The sequence below is a fragment of the Eschscholzia californica genome, unplaced genomic scaffold, assembly GCF_041429995.1.
Source record: "Eschscholzia californica isolate CP2 unplaced genomic scaffold, dmEscCali1.0.p SCAF_1, whole genome shotgun sequence".
Classification (NCBI taxonomy): Eukaryota; Viridiplantae; Streptophyta; class Magnoliopsida; order Ranunculales; family Papaveraceae; genus Eschscholzia; species Eschscholzia californica.
Genome location: NW_028238198.1, coordinates 18,341,573 through 18,361,015, shown reverse-complemented (window position 1 = coordinate 18,361,015; position 19,443 = coordinate 18,341,573). Strand labels below are relative to the sequence as shown.

At 39.2% G+C, this 19,443-nt stretch overlaps 1 protein-coding gene across 3 annotated transcripts; it reads left to right on the top strand.

Moving 5' to 3' along the window:
• The first annotated feature begins 1,044 nt into the window (after positions 1–1,044).
• LOC147564823 (uncharacterized) lies at positions 1,045–19,364 on the top strand. Of its 3 annotated transcripts, XM_086650140.1 has the most exons (17): positions 1,045–1,412; positions 1,635–6,543; positions 6,636–6,824; positions 7,420–7,534; positions 7,711–8,767; positions 10,127–10,574; positions 10,859–10,912; positions 11,008–13,858; positions 13,955–14,068; positions 15,314–15,444; positions 16,448–16,540; positions 16,731–17,000; positions 17,506–18,118; positions 18,218–18,293; positions 18,383–18,579; positions 18,686–18,820; positions 19,039–19,364. In XM_086650140.1, exons 1-15 carry the CDS (start codon positions 1,174–1,176, stop codon positions 18,480–18,482), a joined length of 11,259 nt encoding a protein of 3,752 aa, XP_086506266.1. In that variant the 5' UTR covers positions 1,045–1,173; the 3' UTR covers positions 18,483–18,579; positions 18,686–18,820; positions 19,039–19,364. The 3 variants fall into 3 exon arrangements, with proteins under 3 accessions (XP_086506266.1, XP_086506262.1, XP_086506255.1); XM_086650136.1 differs by having other exon boundaries at positions 18,383–18,820; positions 19,052–19,364; XM_086650129.1 differs by having other exon boundaries at positions 18,383–18,820.
• The last annotated feature ends 79 nt before the right edge of the window (positions 19,365–19,443 follow it).

Sequence of the window (19,443 nt, the reverse complement as noted above, 5' to 3'; positions counted from 1 at the left end):
ATGGAGATATGCGGATGTGGATGTGATGTAGAGGAATTGGCCAAAAAAAGTACATGGAAGAAATTGATTCGGGCAAGTATAAAGGTGACAAACTAAAACGGGCAAAACCAAAGCTACGGTTGTCGGAATTGGACGAAATTTTGAGAGATGGTGCGAAATAACCTTTCGCTCATGCGCAGTCGCTTCGCCACAAGTGACCCACTTGGAAGATCAAAATCCATTGTCCAGGTCTTCAAAGCGGTCTTTTAGTAGTTTTTTTACTAAATTTTAGTCAGTGTTTTTAGTTTAGGTACTCTCTTATTTTTTTGGGATTTCAGTGTTTTATTTTCTTAGAAGTTGTTATTTGAATTGAAAGACAAAACTTCTGTTTATAATGGGTAACAATGTATCTTTTGAAATTCTAAAGAGAGGCGGTGAGATGGTGGAATTAGGGTTTCCAGTGAACTATATAAATTGAATCCGAGAAGTATATTTGTAACTTGTTCTTCATTCATAGTGGAAATCATCGTAATTTTTCGCCATGAAATATGTGTAATAAACCGAACAACGTAAATCTCGTGTATTCAATGTAATTATTTACTTGTTTTACTGTTTTTCTCGGTTTCTTGTTCTTTGTTATAACACTTGTAGTTTTTTTTTGTTTAGTTTGACTTACAAACGATGATCATTTCGTAGATATAACTGCTCTGTTATGACTAACTTCTAAAACAACTTTTTTTCAAACAAAAAGAATTCTCTTCTTGTTTTTCTTTTCATACGTGTCGAGAAGTCGAAAAATAGTACATTATGGTTGTAAATTGATTGTTTATATGGAGTTCAAAAAAATGAATTTCCACTCGACGACCAAAAATCTTGTCGTGAAATTAGCGTGGATTGATATCCAGCTATTGCAATCACCCAGTTTCATCTGAAGAAAGAAAATACTTTGAATCCAATCGTCCATTAAAGTTCATGCCCACTTTTTCGGTGACCCAAACATTTTCGTTATTTTTTTTCGTCCTTGAACAATATTTGTAGTAGGATCATCTCAATCGTGTTAAAATTAGATTTCATAAACTCAATAAAAGTATAAATATTTATATTTGGATTCAAACAGAAATTTATTGAAAATCGGAGAGTGGAGTTTGACATTCAGAAAAAAAGGATGGGGAGGTAGACTAGAGAGAGAGAAAGATGCAAGGTCTCCACCATCAACAACAACAATTAGGAGCTATTCTATCAGTAGCACTCTCTAAAGAAGACTCATCCACCATCACCTCTTCTTCTTCTTCCTCCGTCGAAGAAACCGATTCCGGTCGACTCGCTGCTCTTAACTCACTCCACCGAGCGATTCTTTACCCACCTAACTCCTTACTTATTTCTCATTCTTCTTCTTTCCTCTCTCAAGGCTTCTCTCAACTTCTCCTTGACAAGTAAGTACTATTCTCTTTCCCCTTCTCTCTCTCTCTCTCTAGATGATATCTTGCTTTCTTCCATTATTATTAAATTAAAGGAACTACCTTTAACTGTTACCCAATTGAATCCAATTTCAATTTTCAGAATAACTGCTTAATTTTTTTTTTTTTTTGATAGAAAGAGTAGATGTAGTAAAGTTAGGGCATTGATTGACTTGTGAACATTGAAATTGCATTCAGGTCTTACTCAGTTAGAAGGTCTGCTGCAATTGCCTATGGGGCGTTATGTGCTGTGTTGTGTCCAAACCCTTTAACGTCGAACGGAAGGCATTTAGTCGATAGGTTCATAGGTTGGGCTTTGCCATTACTTAGAGATGTTGTTGTTGGAGATGGGAATGTTGAATTGGCATTGGAAGGTATTCGAGAATTTCTTAATGTTGGCGATGCAGTTGGAATCGAGTTATACGTTTTACCTATACTTAAGTCGTGCCAAGTACTTCTTGAGGATGAGAGAACCTCCTTGAATCTTCTCCGTCAACTTTTGAGTTTGTTAACTTTAATTTCATTGAAGTTTGTTAGGTGTTTTCAGCCCCATTTTGTCGACATTGTTGACTTACTTCTTGGGTGGGCTTTGATGCCGGGCCTTCCTGAATCTGATCGGTCCGTTATAATGGAGAGTTTTTTGCAATTCAGGAAACATTGGTTGAATAATTTGCAGTTTTCGCTACAGTTGCTTTCAAAGTTCTTGGGCGATATGGATGTGTTACTTCAAGAAGGAAGCCCTGGGACTCCAGATTTTTTTCGAAGATTGCTTGCTTTACTATCCTGTTTTTCAACAGTTTTACAAGTCACAGCTTCGGAAATGTTAGAAGTGAATTTACTTGAACAAATTAATGAACCCTTAACTGGAATGCTCCCTCAGCTGTTAACGTGCCTCTCTATGGTCGGTAAGAAATTTGGGTGGTCAAAATGGATAGGTGAATCTTGGAGATGTTTGACTCTCTTAGCTGAAATTCTACATGAAAAATTTTCTACCTTTTACCCTTTGGCTTTTGATATTTTGTTTCAGAGCTTGACTGATGGAAAAGTTCCATCCCTTCAAGTTCATGGAATGCTAAAAACTAATCTTCAGTTGCTGGCTCTAGAAAAGTTAGGTGTCTTACCATCGTCTGTGCAGAAAATTCTGGCGTTCGACTCACCTGTATCCCAGCTGCGGTTGCATCCGAATCACCTTGTGTCTGGAAGTTCTGCTGCCACCTACCTTTTCTTGCTTCAGCATGGGAATAATGAAGTTGTTGAACAGGGGATCTCTTCTGTGATGGAAGAGTTGGAGTTGTTAAAGGGCATGCTTGGGAAGATTTGGGATCATGAAGAATCAGTTAGTGACAATACTTATTCTAAGTCATTCTCTAAGCTTGAGATATTTGCATTGATTAAATTTGATCTGAAAGTTTTGTTAAGTTGTGTTTCTTTGGGTGGCAATAGTAGTTTAGTGGGCCAGCCAGAGATTGCTACATCGTACACTGAGCGGTTAATGAAGTTGACATCTTTCATTTTCGAAAAGCTGAATCCTTTTGACTCTCCTATTCAAGGATGTGTAGAGATGCAAGTCACTGTGTTGAGGACATTGAACAAGCTCAGTGAAGTTGAACTCTTGAGCAAGTTGGCCATGACAAAGCACTCAAGCAAGACAGCTTCTGTTGCTATTTCGCCTGATGATTTATTATGTCAGAATGGTGTCAAGAATGGGCATTCTTTTGTCATTATTGAATGCATGAGGAAATACACCAAAGTTCTTGTTAAGTCTCTTCACTCTTCTTCTCCTCTTACGGTTAAACTGGAAGCTTTGCAATGGATCTGTAGCTTCTGCAGGGTTGCAATTAATGCAAATGATGAGGTGAACTCGATCAGGTATTTTTGTGAACAAGTTGAGTGTATTGGTATTGGTCGTAATTTGATTTATGCAGTTCTTGATGCAGCCTCGGATAGGGAGCTGAAAGTGAGATCTCACGTTGCATCAGTTCTAGAAAGTCTTCTGCAAGCCAGACTAATATATCCTGGACATTTGTACTCCATCACAAAAGTTGTAATTGAAAAACTTGGTGATCCAGATTCTGCTGCGAGAAATGCATTTGTGAAAGTACTTTCCCTTGTTTTACCTGCTACGATTTATGCTCATGGACTGATTGATTGTGGAATAGGTTCTACAGATGATCCTAATATTCTTAAGTTAGGAAATAGGCCTCACATGCACTGGAAGAAAGTATTTGCGCTCAAACAACTACCCCAACAACTTCATTCACAACAACTAATCTCTATTTTGAGTTACATCTCTCAAAGATGGAAAGTGCCCCTTTCTTCATGGATCCAACGTCTTATTTGTAGCTGCCGTGCCTCTAAGGACTTTGTTTCGAGTCAACCCGAAGAAAGTGGAGCACTCGGTGCTGATGGTTTATGGATGGACGTAAAAGTAGAGGGTAATATGCTGGAGAAAGTTTCATCGGTGAACAATCAGGCTGCGCTTTGGTGGTGTGTACATGAAGCAGCTAGATTCTGCGTTGCTAGCCGTGTTCGGACTAACCTTGGTGGGCCCACCCAAACTTTTGCAGCCTTGGAGCGGATGCTTCTAGATATATCACATGTGATGCAACTGGATACTGAACAGAGTGATGGTAGCTTAAGTTTAGGTTCATCTGGCACCCGCTTGTTGCCAATGAGGTTGCTACTGGATTTTGTTGAAGCCTTGAAGAAAAACGTGTATAATGCTTACGAGGGGTCCTCTGTTTTACCATGTACTACCAGGCAGAGTTCCTTGTTCTTCCGAGCGAACAAGAAGGTTTGTGAGGAGTGGTTTTCCCGCATATGTGAACCCATGATGAATGCCGAATTAGTATTGCAGTGTCAAGATGCTACTTTCCATTACTGTTCATTGCGCTTGCAGGAACTTCAACTTCAGGTGTCATTGGCTTTGAAGGATAAACCTCGGACCCAAGTATCTGAAATTCTTCATAATATACGAGGTAGATATGCAGGGGATGTCTTGAGGGTTGTACGGCATGCATCCTTGGCTTTGTGCAGGAATCATGAAGCTGTAGCTTTAGTCGGACTTCAAAGATGGGTCACCGCGACATTCTCGTCCTTGTTTGTGGAGGAAAACCAGGTTATAGGTCTTACTGGAAAGATAGGGCCATTTTCATGGATTACGGGACTTATCTATCAAGCACAGTGCCAGTATGAAAAGGCTGCTGCTTACTTTACAAACCTACTTCAGACTGAGGAAGCACTCAATTCTATGGGTTCTGATGGAGTTCAGTTTGTTATAGCACGGGCAATTGATAGTTATACTGCACTCTCTGATTGGAAGTCTTTAGAATCCTGGTTATCAGAGTTGCAGTCACTTCGGGCTAGGCACGCTGGAAAGAGTTATTCTGGTGCTCTGACCACTGCAGGCAATGAAATCAACGCTCTTCATGCCTTAGCCTGCTTTGACCAGGGAGATATTCCAGGAGCATGGGCCTACCTTGACTTGACACCGAAAAGCAGCAGTAAGCTCACACTTGACCCTAAGCTGGCTTTGCAAAGGAGTGAGCAGATGCTTTTACAGGCAATGCTTCTTCAAAGTGATGGGAAGCTAGATAAGGTGCAACAGGAAATAGAAAAGTCCAAGTTGATGCTGGACGAAATCCTTTCTGTTCTTCCTCTTGATGGCTTGACTGAGTCAGCACCATATGCCACTCAGTTGTCCTGCATCTTTGCATTTGAGGAAGGCTGCAAAATTCGTGACAGCCAAGAAGAGTCGAAACAACTTCAAGCAAGTATAGGTTTGTATGATCAAGTAGTACAGTCTCCAATTAGTAGAGTTCACCAAGACTGTAACCTGTGGTTGAAGGTTTTCCGTATTTATCGTACTGTGCACCCGACCTCGCGCACCACTTTACAGCTCTGTCAGAAACTAATCAGTTTAGCCCGCAAACAGAAAAATTTATCCACTGCTCATCGTTTGAGTCAGTATCTCAAAGACCATCTCTCAAGTTTATCCAGTGGAAGGTATCATGATTTACTTCTTATGAATTTGCAGTATGAAGGCATCCTGTTGATGTATGCTGAAAATAAGCTTGAAGATGCTTTCAAAAATCTTTGGGCGTTTTTACGCTCTTGTATATTGTATCCAGCATCACTAGTTTCTGATGGTGACATGAATACTTTAAAGGCGAAGGCATGCTTAAAACTGTCATCTTGGTTGAGGCGGGATTATTCAGATTTGAGTAAGGAAAGTGTTGTGTCCAGTATGCGTGAAGATTTCAAGTCAATCAATGATTGTTGTAGCAACGAGAACCTAGAGTGCAAGCCAAGCTTCAGTTGTATTCTCGAAGAGATAGTGGGCACAGCTACTAAGGTGTCATCTGTTCTTTGCCCCACTATGGGGAAATCATGGGTTTCTTATGCCTCTTGGTGTTATAGCCAAGCCAAAGATTCCCTCTCTGCTCCACGTGGTGCTCTTCTGCAGTCCTGCTCCTTGTCTCCCGTTCTTCTTCCTGAAATTCAACCCAATAGATTTCAGTTAACCAGTGAAGAGATATCAACAGTGGAAATTATAATTGTGATGCTTTTTGTGAAGAAAAGAGATGCAAACAGTACAGATGGTGTTGGAGGCGAACACACTATTTCTCCTGATTCTTTTGAACATCTGAAAAGTGCGAACCCTATTAGGGATTTGGTTCAGCAGGTAGTAAAGGTAATTGAGACTGCAAGCAGGGCACCAAGAGTAGAAGACTGTGATGAAGGAAACCACTCTAATACACTAATCTCAGAGTTACAGAGGTGTTTTGTGGATGCTGGCCTAGAAGAAACTGAAATTTTTGCTTCACTTAATGAATTAGTTGAGGTTTGGCAGTCATTGAGGCGAAGAAGGGTGTCACTATTTGGATATGCAGCTCATGGATTTTCGAAATACCTTTCACATTCATCCTCCAATCTTCAGGAGGGTGACCACCTTTCAGGTCCTGATCTCGATTCTGTGAAGCAAAAGACTGGAAGCTACACTCTTAGGGCTACACTATATATCTTAGACATTCTTTTGAACTACGGAGTGGAGTTAAAAGATACACTTGAAACTGATCTCTCAACAATCCCTTTGTTGCCCTGGCAGGTGCGAATCATGGGATGCTTGACAATCTATTTTCTGTGTTCATAATAAGGTAGCTGATAGATTGATGCCTGACAGCTTACTTGGTTTTGTAGGAGATAATTCCCCAACTATTTTCCCGATTAAGTTCTCATCCTAAGAAAGTGATCCGAAAGCAACTGGAGGGCCTATTAATGAAGCTTGCAAAGCTACATCCTTGGTCCATAGTGTACCCTACACTAGTTGACATAAATGCTTATGAAGGGCAGCCTTCAGAGGAGCTCCAACACATCCTGGGTTGTTTGGTAAATCATCCTTCATTCAGTAGTTGCGATTTCTTATAATGTGTTTTGTGTGTTTCTGGTTTTCATACTGACTGAGTGCTATGCTGCATTCGATGCAACAACTATGTGGTTGCGATGTGCAGTTTTGAGCATATAGTTGTTTAATATTTTGTTAAATCTAAGCTGCTAATGGAGTAGAACTGTACAAATTTCATGCCGTCTTGGGTTTAATTGGCTCTGAATTGCAGTTTCGTATTTATCCTTGTTGTTTCCTTCGTCTTCACTTTAGTTGTGTAATTTTTTAAACGGTGTTAATTCGCTCTATTCTAGGACCAGTTCGTTTAATTTTACTCAAGTTGTGACTTGTGATAATGAATACACATTTTTTTTTGTACCGTTTTATTGACATTCCTGAGAAAAAGAAAGTCAGAAAGATCAAAGGAGCCTTTGTTCATATGGATTTCTATTTTCTAGCGTGCTTACTTTTACCTTTTAGGAATGGTGTAATGTTTTAATATATATTTTTTCAGAGCTTATCTTATGTTGCTTATCTTCCAAATCTTGAAATTCTATTTGAACTCGGGAAGGAAATAATTTGTTTTTCGTTACTATGCAGGGAAAGCTTTACCCGAAATTAATTATGGATGTTGAACTTGTCATAAATCAGCTAGGAAATATGACTGTTCTTTGGGAGGAACTATGGCTTAGCACGCTGCAAGATCTTCATGCAGGTCCCTTCATCTTGTCCACATATCCTGCAACCTATGATAATTCCTCTGGCTTTTCAAAGATTTTCTGAGTGCTAGTTCTGCGCACTTTTTGCGACTTTGTCTAATCTATTTATAACTTTTTTGTTTCAAGCTTTCCCACTGACGTAGTTAGTTATCTGGATTGCTTTTGATATCAGATGTTGTAAGGCGCATAAATACATTGAAAGAGGAAGCTTCACGGATTGCAGAGAATCCAACCCTTAACCGCGGTGAGAAGAACAAAATAAATGCTGCTAGATACTCTGCCATGATGGCTCCCATTGTTGTGGCTTTGGAGCGGCGGTTGAGTTCCACTTCCCGGAAACCTGAGACCCCTCATGAAAAATGGTTCTATGAGGAATATGGGGAACAATTGAAATCTGCCGTTGTAGCCTTCAAGACTCCTCCAGTATCGCCGTCATCACTTGGCGATGTATGGCGACCATTCGACGCCATTGCTGCTTCTTTGGCAAGTTATCAGAGGAAAACATCAATTTCTTTGGGCGATGTTGCCCCACAGTTGGCCCAATTATCATCCTCTGAGGTTCCAATGCCTGGTTTCGAGAAGCAAATTACAGCACCTGACTCTTCTGCTGGTTCTCCCTTTGATCATCAGAGAACTGTAACAATTGCTTCATTTTTCCAACAAATGACTATCCTATCAACCAAGACTAAACCTAAGAAACTTGCTATACTGGGGTCAGATGGTCAAAAATATACATATCTCTTGAAAGGACGAGAGGATTTGCGTCTTGATGCCAGAATTATGCAGCTCTTACAAGCTATTAATGGTTTTTTGTGTTCGTCCCCTGATACTCGTAGTCTTTCTCTAGCTATTCGTTACTATTCTGTGACACCTATTAGTGGTCGGGCTGGTCTTATTCAGTGGGTTGACAATGTAGTAAGTATATATAGTGTCTTTAAATCTTGGCAGAACCGTGCCCAGTTAGCACAACTATCGGCAACAGATGTGGGTAAGGTGAACAATACAGTTCCTCCAACTATCCCTCGACCAAGTGACATGTTCTACGGGAAAATTATACCAGCACTCAAGGAAAAGGGCATAAGGAGAGTAATCTCAAGAAGAGACTGGCCCCATGAAGTTAAGAGAAAAGTTCTTTTGGATCTTATGAAAGAGACCCCTAGACAACTTCTTTACCAAGAAATTTGGTGTGCTAGTGAAGGATTTAAATCCTTCAGATCTAAGTCGAAGAGGTATAGTGATCCTTTTCCTAAACTTCAAACGGTCTTCTTTGTCTCATTAATAAGCACTAACTACAGCAGTTGACATGTATCTCTAGATATTTGCAAACACCATTTTGCGTGTGAACCCTTTCCATATTTTGACACTGTTATGTTGGTCTGATTGGGCCGTAAATAGGGTTGGGATAGACCAAGGAATGAAATGTCGGTTTCGATGGAAATTTCGGTCGGTCCAAAAGTGGACACGTTTCGTGGAAACGTTTCGCTCTGTGTGGAAATTTTACAAATTTCCGGAATGATAAAACAGTTTTAAAACAATTAAGTTCAGTACTAATCTACAATAAAACAATTAGTTTAGGGGGTAAATTGAGTTATTTAACTCTATTAGTACTAAAACAGTTAAGTTAGGTGCTTATCTGCAATTAAACAGTTAGTTTAGGGGGTACATTGAATTATTTTTCAGAGGTAAACCTAAAACAGTTAGCTTAGGATCCAATCTGCTATAATAGTAATAGTTAGGGGGCTAACAAAAAATAAAACATAACATACTTGTTTTGTAGTAAAAATTGTTTTCCCCTTAAATACAACCCTTAATCCCTATTTCTAAGACTTCTCAGTCGGTTTCGACTGTTCCCTCTTCCTCTCTCTTTAGATTTTCTTTCAAATCCCAAACTAAATTCCTAAAATCGAAATCTAAAGTTAAAGATCACCTAAAGAAGAGAAGAATCTCTTGAAGAACAAAATATTTGAGAAGTAGTCAAGAAAGATGAAACAAATTAACAGATAGGTAAAAGATAAACGACTAAGGTATTATATGAGTTTCTGATTTTAGAATCTTTCGAAACCCTAAACCTAAATCTCAGTTTCGAAATTTCGTATCAGATTACGGTGGAAATTTCGTTTCGATGATGTGAATTTAGGACATGTTTCGGTCATTTCGACCGAAATATGTCGACATTTTATTCCTTGGGATAGACCAACCAGAGGGATCTAGCATTAGCACCAGCAGGAGATAAAATTAAGTAACAAGAGCAGGATTTACTGCAAAAAAAAATTTCTCTTTAATACATTCATTCATGCTTTAAAAAAATGGCTCGATTTTTCTATGAATGACACTGGGGGATGCATAGCTTGACTAAGAAATGACCTTGATACTTTAGAGCATAAGGATCTGTTTCCTGAGTATGAAAAGTTAAATAATGAAATCATCAGAATCTCACTTCAGTTTACGCAGTATCAAAATTCTTATATTCTGTATGCTTCTTTCTATGTAAATGTATAGGAGTTTAGCACGTATTGTAGTCTCTACGTTTATTGAGTATTAGCAAGTCCGGAATTTTTGAAATTTGTTTCTTGTTTTGCCATTTACAGGTATTCCGGTAGTGTAGCAGCAATGAGCATGGTTGGTCACATTCTGGGCCTAGGGGATAGACATTTGGATAATATTCTAATGGATTTCTATACAGGGGATGTTGTCCATATAGATTATAATGTGTGTTTTGACAAAGGGAAAAGATTAAAGATCCCCGAGATAGTTCCCTTCCGCCTCACACATATGATTGAAGCTGCCTTAGGCTTTACCGGAATTGAAGGGACCTTTAGAGCCAACTGTGAAGCAGTTGTCAGTGTCTTGAGGAAGAACAGAGACGTAATCTTAATGTTGCTAGAGGTATTCGTTTGGGATCCCTTAGTGGAGTGGACACGTGGAGATGGTCATGATGAGGCAGCTATCGGTGGTGAAGAAAGAAAAGGCATGGAGTTGGCAGTTAGCCTTAGTTTATTCGCATCTCGAGTTCAAGAAATCCGCGTCCCTTTACAGGTAAAGTTGCATCTTCCTTTGTGATGTGGCTTCATTGTTCAAGAAGGTGAAAATTTCTTGTTAGAACCTTGATTGGTGTGTGTTGAAAATAAATTATTTTAGGCTTTCTAATCTGATTCATTTGTGGACAAACCCAGGGTCGTGTTTGAACGTTAAAGTTAGGAAATTTAAAATGTAAAAATTAGTCATGCTCTCCCGGAAATATAGCGAGGATCATACACTCCAATTTTGTGCTCTAAGAATTGACTCGGATATCAGTTAATATAAGTCTTTTTGTTGTTCAGGAACATCATGATCTATTTCTGGCCACTTTACCTGCTGTCGAATATGCGCTCGAGGTATGAAAGCATATGCCTGTATTGTGTTTGACATCAAACTTTAGCTATTGAAAATTTATTCGAATTTTAACTTGTTTAATCTTTATGTACTCTAGAGGTTCTCAGATGTCCTCAATGAATATGAAGTTGTTTCTGCCTTGTACTACCGTGCTGAAAAAGAGAGATCTATCCTTGTTCTTCATGAGGCGTCAGCGAAGTCAAACATTGCTGAGGCAACTTCTACTTCAGAAAAAACACGAGCCTCCTTGGAAATACAAGCTCGTGAATTTACTCAAGTAAAAACTGCGGCAGCGGAGAAAGCCCAAGAGGCGGCAATGTGGCTGGAGCAACATGGAAGAGTTCTTGATGCTTTACGGAATGGTTCTGTTCCTGGAGCCCAATCATGCATAAAGTTGACAGGCATGGAAGATTCTTTATCTCTTACATCTGCCGTCCTTGTTGCTGGTGTGCCATTTACGATTGTCCCTGAGCCTACGCAAGTACAATGCCACGATTTAGATAGGGAAGTTTCTGAGCTTATAGCTGAATTGGATGGCGGAATCTCTTCTGCAGTTAAAGCACTCCAGGCATATGCCCTAGCTTTGCAGAGAACTTTACCATTAAATTACATCACGACAAGCCCAATGCATGGTTGGGTACAAGTTTTCCAGCCATTAGTGAATACAATTTCTTCTGAAGCTCTTGCTTTTGCTAGGAGACAGGCATCTGATCTTGTTGCAAAAGTGCAAGGGGGCGGTCTTGATTCGATCCATAAGAGGTACGAAGATCAGTGTCTCATAGTAGAGAGATATTTAGTGGAGATACGGAAGATTGAGAACGAGTACTCTGAACTGGTTAACTCTATTGGGTCAGAGACTGAGACTAGAGCTAAAGATCGTCTTTTTTCCGCTTTCATAAAGTACACAGAATCTTCCGGTCTTTCTAGGAAAGAAGATGATGTATCGTTTGTTCAATTGGGACAAGTTCAACATGTTACAGAAAGGGACTACAGACTGAATGGAGATCGAGAAGAAAAGAAAGAAAAGGTATTGTCTGTGCTATATGGAGCATCTAGAGCTGTTTATAATGATGTGAAAGGTAAGTTACTCAAGATTCTGAATAGCTCAATTGGAAAAACTGGCTGGAGAGATGTGGAAGAGAGTTTGTACGCTGATTCAGGAACCATTTATCGTGAATTTGAAGAGCAAATAGAGAAGTGTGTGCTTATTGCAGGGTGCATTGATGAAATCCGACATATTATTGGCGTGGAAGAACAAAGTCCAGGTATGGACCCTGTAAACTATTCTTCTGAAGGTAAGTGGGCCTCTACTTTTCAGGGTGCTCTACTTTCTTGTAGAAGGTTGGTTGCGAAAATGACTGAAGTTGTTCTTCCGGAGATAATAAGGTATGTTGTATCATACAATTCAGAAGTTATGGATGCATTTGGATCTCTTTCACAAATCCGTGGATCAATCGAAATGGCACTTGAACAGCGTATTGAAGTTGAATTAGAGACAGCATCATTGATAGAGCTTGAACAGAATTACTTTGTGAAAGTTAGTCGAATCACGGAACAGCAATTAGCCCTTAAAGAAGCTGCGCTTAAGGGAAGAGATCATCTTTCATGGGAAGAAGCAGAAGAGCTTGCATCGCAAGAAGAAGCTTGTAGAGCAGAGTTGGATCAACTCCATCAAACGTGGAACCAGAAGGACATGAGGACCTCATCCCTGATAAAGAGGGAACTTACTACTAGAAATGCATTAGTTTCTTCTGAACGGCGCTTTCTATCTCTAATCAACGACGACCTAGGAAACGATCCGCATATCTTAAGAAGCAAATCCCTTCTGGTAACATTGTCTGGGCCTTTTGCTGAGTTGGAATCCATTGATCAAATGTTATCCTCGTCCGGTGCACATGTGGCTTCTTACTTGAATGGGTCTCCAAATGTTTTAGATTTGATGGCCTCTGGCTACTCATTATCTGAACTTGTCTGGAAGCTCTCCGGTTTACTGAACAGCCATTGCTTCTTCATTTGGGAAGTGGGTATCATGGATTCTTTTCTTGATTCTTGCATACACGATGTAACTTCCTCCTTGGATCGCAATTTAGGATTTGATCAGCTCTACAATGTCTTGAAGAAGAAGCTTGAGAAACAACTTCAAGAACATATAGGCCAATACTTGAGAGAACGAGTTGGTCCTGCTTTCTTGGCTTGTTTAGAAAAAGAAACTGAACATTTGAAGACATTTACTGCGGGAGCAAATGAGTTTGGTTCTGATCAATCAAAAAGGGAAACTGAAGCTGTAAATAAGGTCCAACTTATGCTTGAGGAATACTGTAATGCTCATGAGACTTCCAGGGCTGCGGGTTCAGCAGCCTCTGTTATGGCAAGGCAGATTGATGAGCTCAAGGAGGGTGTTCGCAAGACTATCTTAGAAATTGTTCAGATGGAATGGTTGCACAATATTTCCTCCCCATTTCTACATAAAAATAGGGCTATATGTCAGATTTTCCTCGGAAGTGATGATAATTTGCAACCCCAAATTCTAAACCTCAACAGATCAAAGTTACTGGAAAATGTACAATCATCAATAGCATCAATTACTAAATCAATAGAGGGTCTGCAAGCTTGCGAAAGGACTTCTGTGTCAGCTGAAGGGCAGCTTGAGAGAGCCATGGGTTGGGCTTGTGGTGGCTCAAATCCTAACGGAAATACCTCGGGGATTCCGGAGGCGTTCCATGATCATCTCATGCAACGAAAAAAGGTCCTCTGTAATGCACGGGAGCAGGCATCAGATATTATCAATGCCTGCACGTCGATATTGGAATTTGAAGCATCGAGGGATGGTGTCCTCGTGAAGCCAGGGGAAATATTTATTGGTAGGAGTACCGGGGATGGGAGGAGCTGGCAGCAAGCTTTCTTGAATATTCTATTGAGGCTGGATGTTACTTACCATTCATTTGCACGTGAGTTTCTGATCCTTACTGGATTGTCCTCTTGCATGTTAATCAAGTTACATTAATAACTGTTCCTCTTCCTGCTCCTGTTTATGTGTTCACTAGGAGCTGAACAAGAATGGAAGTTAGCAGATAGCAGCATGGAGTCTGCTGCCAATGGCTTGTTTTCCGCCAGTAGTGAGCTTTCTGTTATTTCTGCTAAAGCCAAGTCAGCTTCAGGTGAATTATTGTCTTTTCTGGTTTATAAGTTCCAACTGTTTTTGATCCATGTGATCCACCAGAATACTTTTTTTTTCACTTTGTACCTACAAGTATTATTTTATGTTTCTGCATACCTTAGTCACCTGTCTTTTCTTTCTTTTTTCCCAAAAGAAATTGATATAACTTGTTTCATTATTTCTATTTTCAAAATCACCATGGATAGGTTTGGCGGGTTTGGTAGCCCATGAATAGTGGTTTGTTAATTAGATAATTTGCAGAATTAGTAAATATAATAGAACAATTGATTGTTTTAGATGAAACAATTATTTATAGGTAAACTGTACTGGGCATCGTCCTCCTAACGTTTCCCACAGAGGATGAGAGGTTTAGAAATTTAATCGAGCCAAGTTTCCTGGAGTTATTAATCAGTATAGGAGCATTTATAGGATTGAAAGGGATAAATGTCTGGGTTATATTAATTTTTTAATAATCACTGTTTAAATGAGGGTATTGAAGAACCCCCTCAGCATGAAGGATATAGAGCAGAGTTGAGAATTGAGTGAGTTATGATCAACCCACCTAAGAGTGCATGTGGTGAGGTATTTATTCTTCTTATTTATTATACATGTAAAATTGAGAACCTTTTGAAATTTGACGAGACAAGATTCACTCGAGTAATAGCTATGAAATTGGAATATATGCAAGGTTGTGGGAATTGAATATGTGTGTGTGTGGTTGCGGAAGAAGCGCCTGCACATGAAGGAAATTGGTGAGAGTTGAGGACTGAGAGACTAATGGTAGCCCTTAGCTAAGAGTAAGAGGGGTGAATTTTTTTTTAACCGTTACATACAGCCAACTGTAGCATGGGTTACAGACCTACAAGGCTACAACTAAATATATAGAATATGGAGAAGAGCGATTTAGATTCATGCTAAAATTTGTAGGCATTGCATTTAACTAGAAGACATTGATTAAAAAACTCTTCCAGATAGAAAACTGGTGGATGTTGGGTTTATCTGTGGTAGTGTGACATTATGTACACAAAACTTTCCTGAAACTATATGGGCAAAAAAGTCCACTGTTCTGTCTCAAGGGCCTGAAGCTCCTCTATCACCACAGTTTATTATGTTCACGTGTCGGTACTCTTCTCCTTACTTTTAAGTGCATGCATCTGTAGATATGCTAAACGTATGGGTCTTGGTAGATGTATTATGTTCCTAGAAATGCAATTATATGTCTATCATGAACTGATTTTTTTTTCAGGTAATCTGCAAAGAACATTGGCAGCAATGTGGGATTGTGCTTATCAAGGCAGTGTAGCGCTATCTTCCTTTGGTCGCCTTACAAGAGGCCACACAGCTTTGACTTCTGAATGTGGGTCGATGCTTGAAGAGGTATTCTTCCATTTCCATCACAGTTTGCTACTTAGAGTAGTCCTTTTGAAGGGTGCTTTCTTTTGTTTATACTGCATTTATGAAATTGAAGTGGTTCTGTCCCTATGATGTTATTCATGAGAATCATAATGGTGGTGCTGAACTGTTTGTAGCAATTGTAAATAACGTTGAAACCTCCTACTTTCTCAGTAATCTATGTGCATGTACACCCTTACCGCGATAATATGTTCCTAGAATTCCTGTATATTGTTTGTAAGGTGGATTCATATAAAATGTGATGTTTTCCTGTAATATCTTCACCATAATCATTTTCCCAACCCTGGAGCGTCAGTACTCAATTAAAAGTGTAAAATGTGATGCTTTCCTGTATGTAGTAAGAGGCAAAGTGAGTGATGAACCAGTAACCATAGCAGCAAATGTTATGAATAAAAAAACTACTGCTGTTGCTGCTCTGGTTACTGGTTACGACTTATTGCTTGTCATAATTCAGAAAGAAGCAATCCATATTGCTCTCCTCGAGCAACTCCATAAGTTATCACTTTGTAAAAGAAATGGCCTGGTAACTAAATGGACACACAATACATTTTACACAAGCTTTACATGAATTGGATCCTAGAATTATGATCCTTCTAGCATAACTTGAATGAGCTATATTGGACAATAAATGATCTATTGCCGGCATAATACAATGTTAACTATATAGGGCTCAAGAGTTAAGTAATTTTGGATCATTTAAGACAACCCTTGAGTGAAATTAAGCTGTCTATAGAATGAACTAAGTTCCCATTCTTGGCATCTCTTAGTTTTGCATAGTTCTGACTGGCCGTCAATCCAAACTCAAGAACTAAGGTTTGGTCTTGACTCAGTTTTGCATCTTGGTTGATTCAAACTAAGTGTGGCTTCTTTTAGAAGCATGAACGTTATTTAAGTCAAATGATATGTATTTTTCCTGTTTCGAGTTTTGCAGATGTTCTTTACTATTGCTATTTATTCCCTTTTGTAGGTTCTGGCGATCACAGAGGGTGTGCACGATGTTCACAGTTTGGGAAAGGAAGCTGCTGCAGTACATAATGCTCTCATGGAAGATTTGTCAAAGGTTTCCCCTCTTATTTGAGCCTTAGAACTTCTGTAATTTATCTGTTGGAAATTATTTCCCTCGTGTTTTTAGATACTAATGGTAGTTCAAACTGAACTTTTACATATGTGACTTTTGCAGGATTTTGAACTCCGTCTTTTCTTTTTGGCATATATAAATATAGCTGCTGATTTCAATGAACCTTTTGCAGGCAAATGCTGTACTTCTTCCTCTTGAATCTGTGTTATCCAAGGATGTAACTGCTATGAATGATGCTATTTCTAGGGACAGAGAGAGCAATACGGAAATCCCTCTTATTCACGGGCAAGCAATATATCAATCCTACTTTCTGAAGCTACGAGAAGCTAGTCAGTCATTTAAGTCTGTGGTGCCATCACTTACTATTTCAGTGAAGGAACTACATTCTATGTTGATGAAGCTAGCAAGATCTGCTAGCACTCATGCAGGAAATCTCCATAAAGTAAATTCAACGTTTAAACCCAAAACTTTCATTCTTCTAACTTATTTTGAGGTTTGGGCCGTAAAGTTATCCTAAGCGTATTATAACAAGTTATAGTGCCTCATGATGGTTCGTTACTGTGAAACATCCAGTAGCTTGCCTTTGCCCTTTATCTATGCCTTTCTCTAATCATAATCTAGAAATTATAATCCCTAGGCACTTAAGCAGCCATTAGACAAAACATTTGAGCCAATACTATTTCTCTAGCCAACTGCGCTCCAGATCCAGAATTTATGGTTTGATAGTTCATACCTAATGGTTGGCGTCAAAAGCTCATTGGGTCTGACATCAGCCCTGATGCATTCCTATTTTACATCATAGAGATAGGATTCATTGCGGAAGATAGACCTTGTGTAGTTTCTCAGTGTATTCATTTTCAGTATTATATTGTCAGTTTGTCACCTTACTTTGTTTCCTAGTATATAAATATAACAGACAGCAATTGCCGTCTCATTTTTCCTGGCAGGCACTGGAAGGGCTAGGAGAAAGCCAGGCAGAAAGATCACAAGAAATTTCTTTTCCCAGGCCGGGCCTAACTGATGATGCAAATCTATTTGATAGCAAGGAAAAGGAGCTCTCACCCGAAACTGCTCAATTGTTGAGCCCAGAGTATAGCAATGTTAATGGGTTCTCTTTGCCAGATGAAGGATGGATCTCTCCTCCTGATAGTGTCTATGGGAGCAGCTCTGAATCAGACAATACCTCAGCTGAAACAAGTCTTCCTGAAAATATTACTGGTCAAGAGAATGTTACGGAAGAATTTTCACATGAGATTAATTGCAACGAGTGTGTGCATGAATTCCCACTGCATGGACCGTTGGAATCCCAACATTCGGTCAAGAAGAGTTTCACTTCAACACCTGAAGATCAAATTGAACATGAACCATCATCTGCACAAACGAATATCGAAGAGATAACTAGTGAAGTGGACCAATTGCATCCTCTGGATAAGGAAAAGTCAGTGGAGGTGAATGTTGATGGAAAAGATGAATCATTCGTTTTAAATCAAGTCAAGAGAAATAACCAAAACCCTGAAGCTCCCCCGCCATTTGCTGATGATGCAACTCGTGTCACAAGGAGTAAGAATTGAGTCCATTTTAGTTTTATTTCTGATCGTACAGTTTTCCTAGTGATCTCCTCTTCATTCTTTCTTTTTGTGGACTCTTTCCTTTCTCTAGGTAAAAGTCCATATGCTTTATCAGTGCTAAGGCGAGTTGAAATGAAACTAGATGGCCGAGATATTCAAAAGGACAGGTATACGAGATTCCCTCTCACTTCGAGATTTCCGATATAAACTTATAAAGTATATAAGGATTTTAACCTTTTTGTCACTTCTTCTGTAGGGAAATCAGTATCTCCGAGCAAGTGGATTATCTCCTTAAGCAAGCTACAAGTGTGGATAATCTGTGTAACATGTACGAAGGTTGGACACCTTGGATTTGAACATTTCATATCATTTTGGGATCAAGAGTGAGAGAAGAAAAAGATTTGTTGCTATCTCCTGCTTTTGACTGAGGACGTGACAAGTTTCGGATAATGGGTATGGGACATTGGCACTCAAGAGCTAGGAACATAGGATATTTTACAACTATAAGTGTCTGACAATATGTCAATTACTGTTCGTATTGCCTTGAGGTATGTGCCAGAACCATTCGAGGGAGTTATTCGGGCAAATCGATGTGGTCCGTCTCAGATGTCATCAATGTTTGGATGAGCTTTGCCTTGTCGAGCTGATACATGGTATCTTCTCAGAAGCAGAAATCCTCCTACATGAAAACTGAGTAAGAATTTTTCCTTTCAATTACCCTATTTCTATACGACAAATGCTATTTTACCTTGTAAAAGCTAAGAAGATGTAAAGTCATTGAGACGCAGTATGAAAAAGTGTCAGCTTTTTCTAGTTACACGTATCCCGTCTCAGGTTTTTAGGTTTAATACCCTTTTTTTTGAAGTTTCCTCATTCATAATGACATTGTTATAACCTTTGTTACTAACTTAGGACGGTAATCTAGATGGAACGGAGTATCCACTGGAGAGTTTGGAGTTTCAAGAAGATCTGCAACCAAAATGTGCCTCCTAGGCAACTTATACCTCATAGAGAAAGCAATCGATCGTCTTTCTTATGTGACGTTGAGAGGTTCCACTAGAAATTTGTGATCATGAAATAGTTCTGAGAACTGTTGTTTTATATTAATTAATATGTCTACTAATATACAAAGAGAGTAATTTCATGTGATTAGTTTAAAATTGGTTAATTTTATGTAATAAGTGTAAATTTGGTTATAAATCAGTGATTTTAATTTGTGGTGGATCTAGTTTTGGGAACTCTGATTACAAACTGCTCAAGAGTGGATTATCTTACTGCATTTATAGTGTACTCATTTCTTTCATAGGGAGAAGTAAT

Bases quoted from the DNA above. Each gene is read 5' to 3' on its own strand.
- LOC147564823 (XM_086650140.1), top strand. From the start codon at position 1,174: ATGCAAGGTCTCCACCATCAACAACAACAATTAGGAGCTATTCTATCA. The intron at 13,859-13,954 runs GTGAGTTTCTGA...TGTGTTCACTAG, and splicing joins TACTTACCATTCATTTGCAC to GAGCTGAACAAGAATGGAAG. The intron at 15,445-16,447 runs GTATTCTTCCAT...TCCCTTTTGTAG, and splicing joins GTGGGTCGATGCTTGAAGAG to GTTCTGGCGATCACAGAGGG.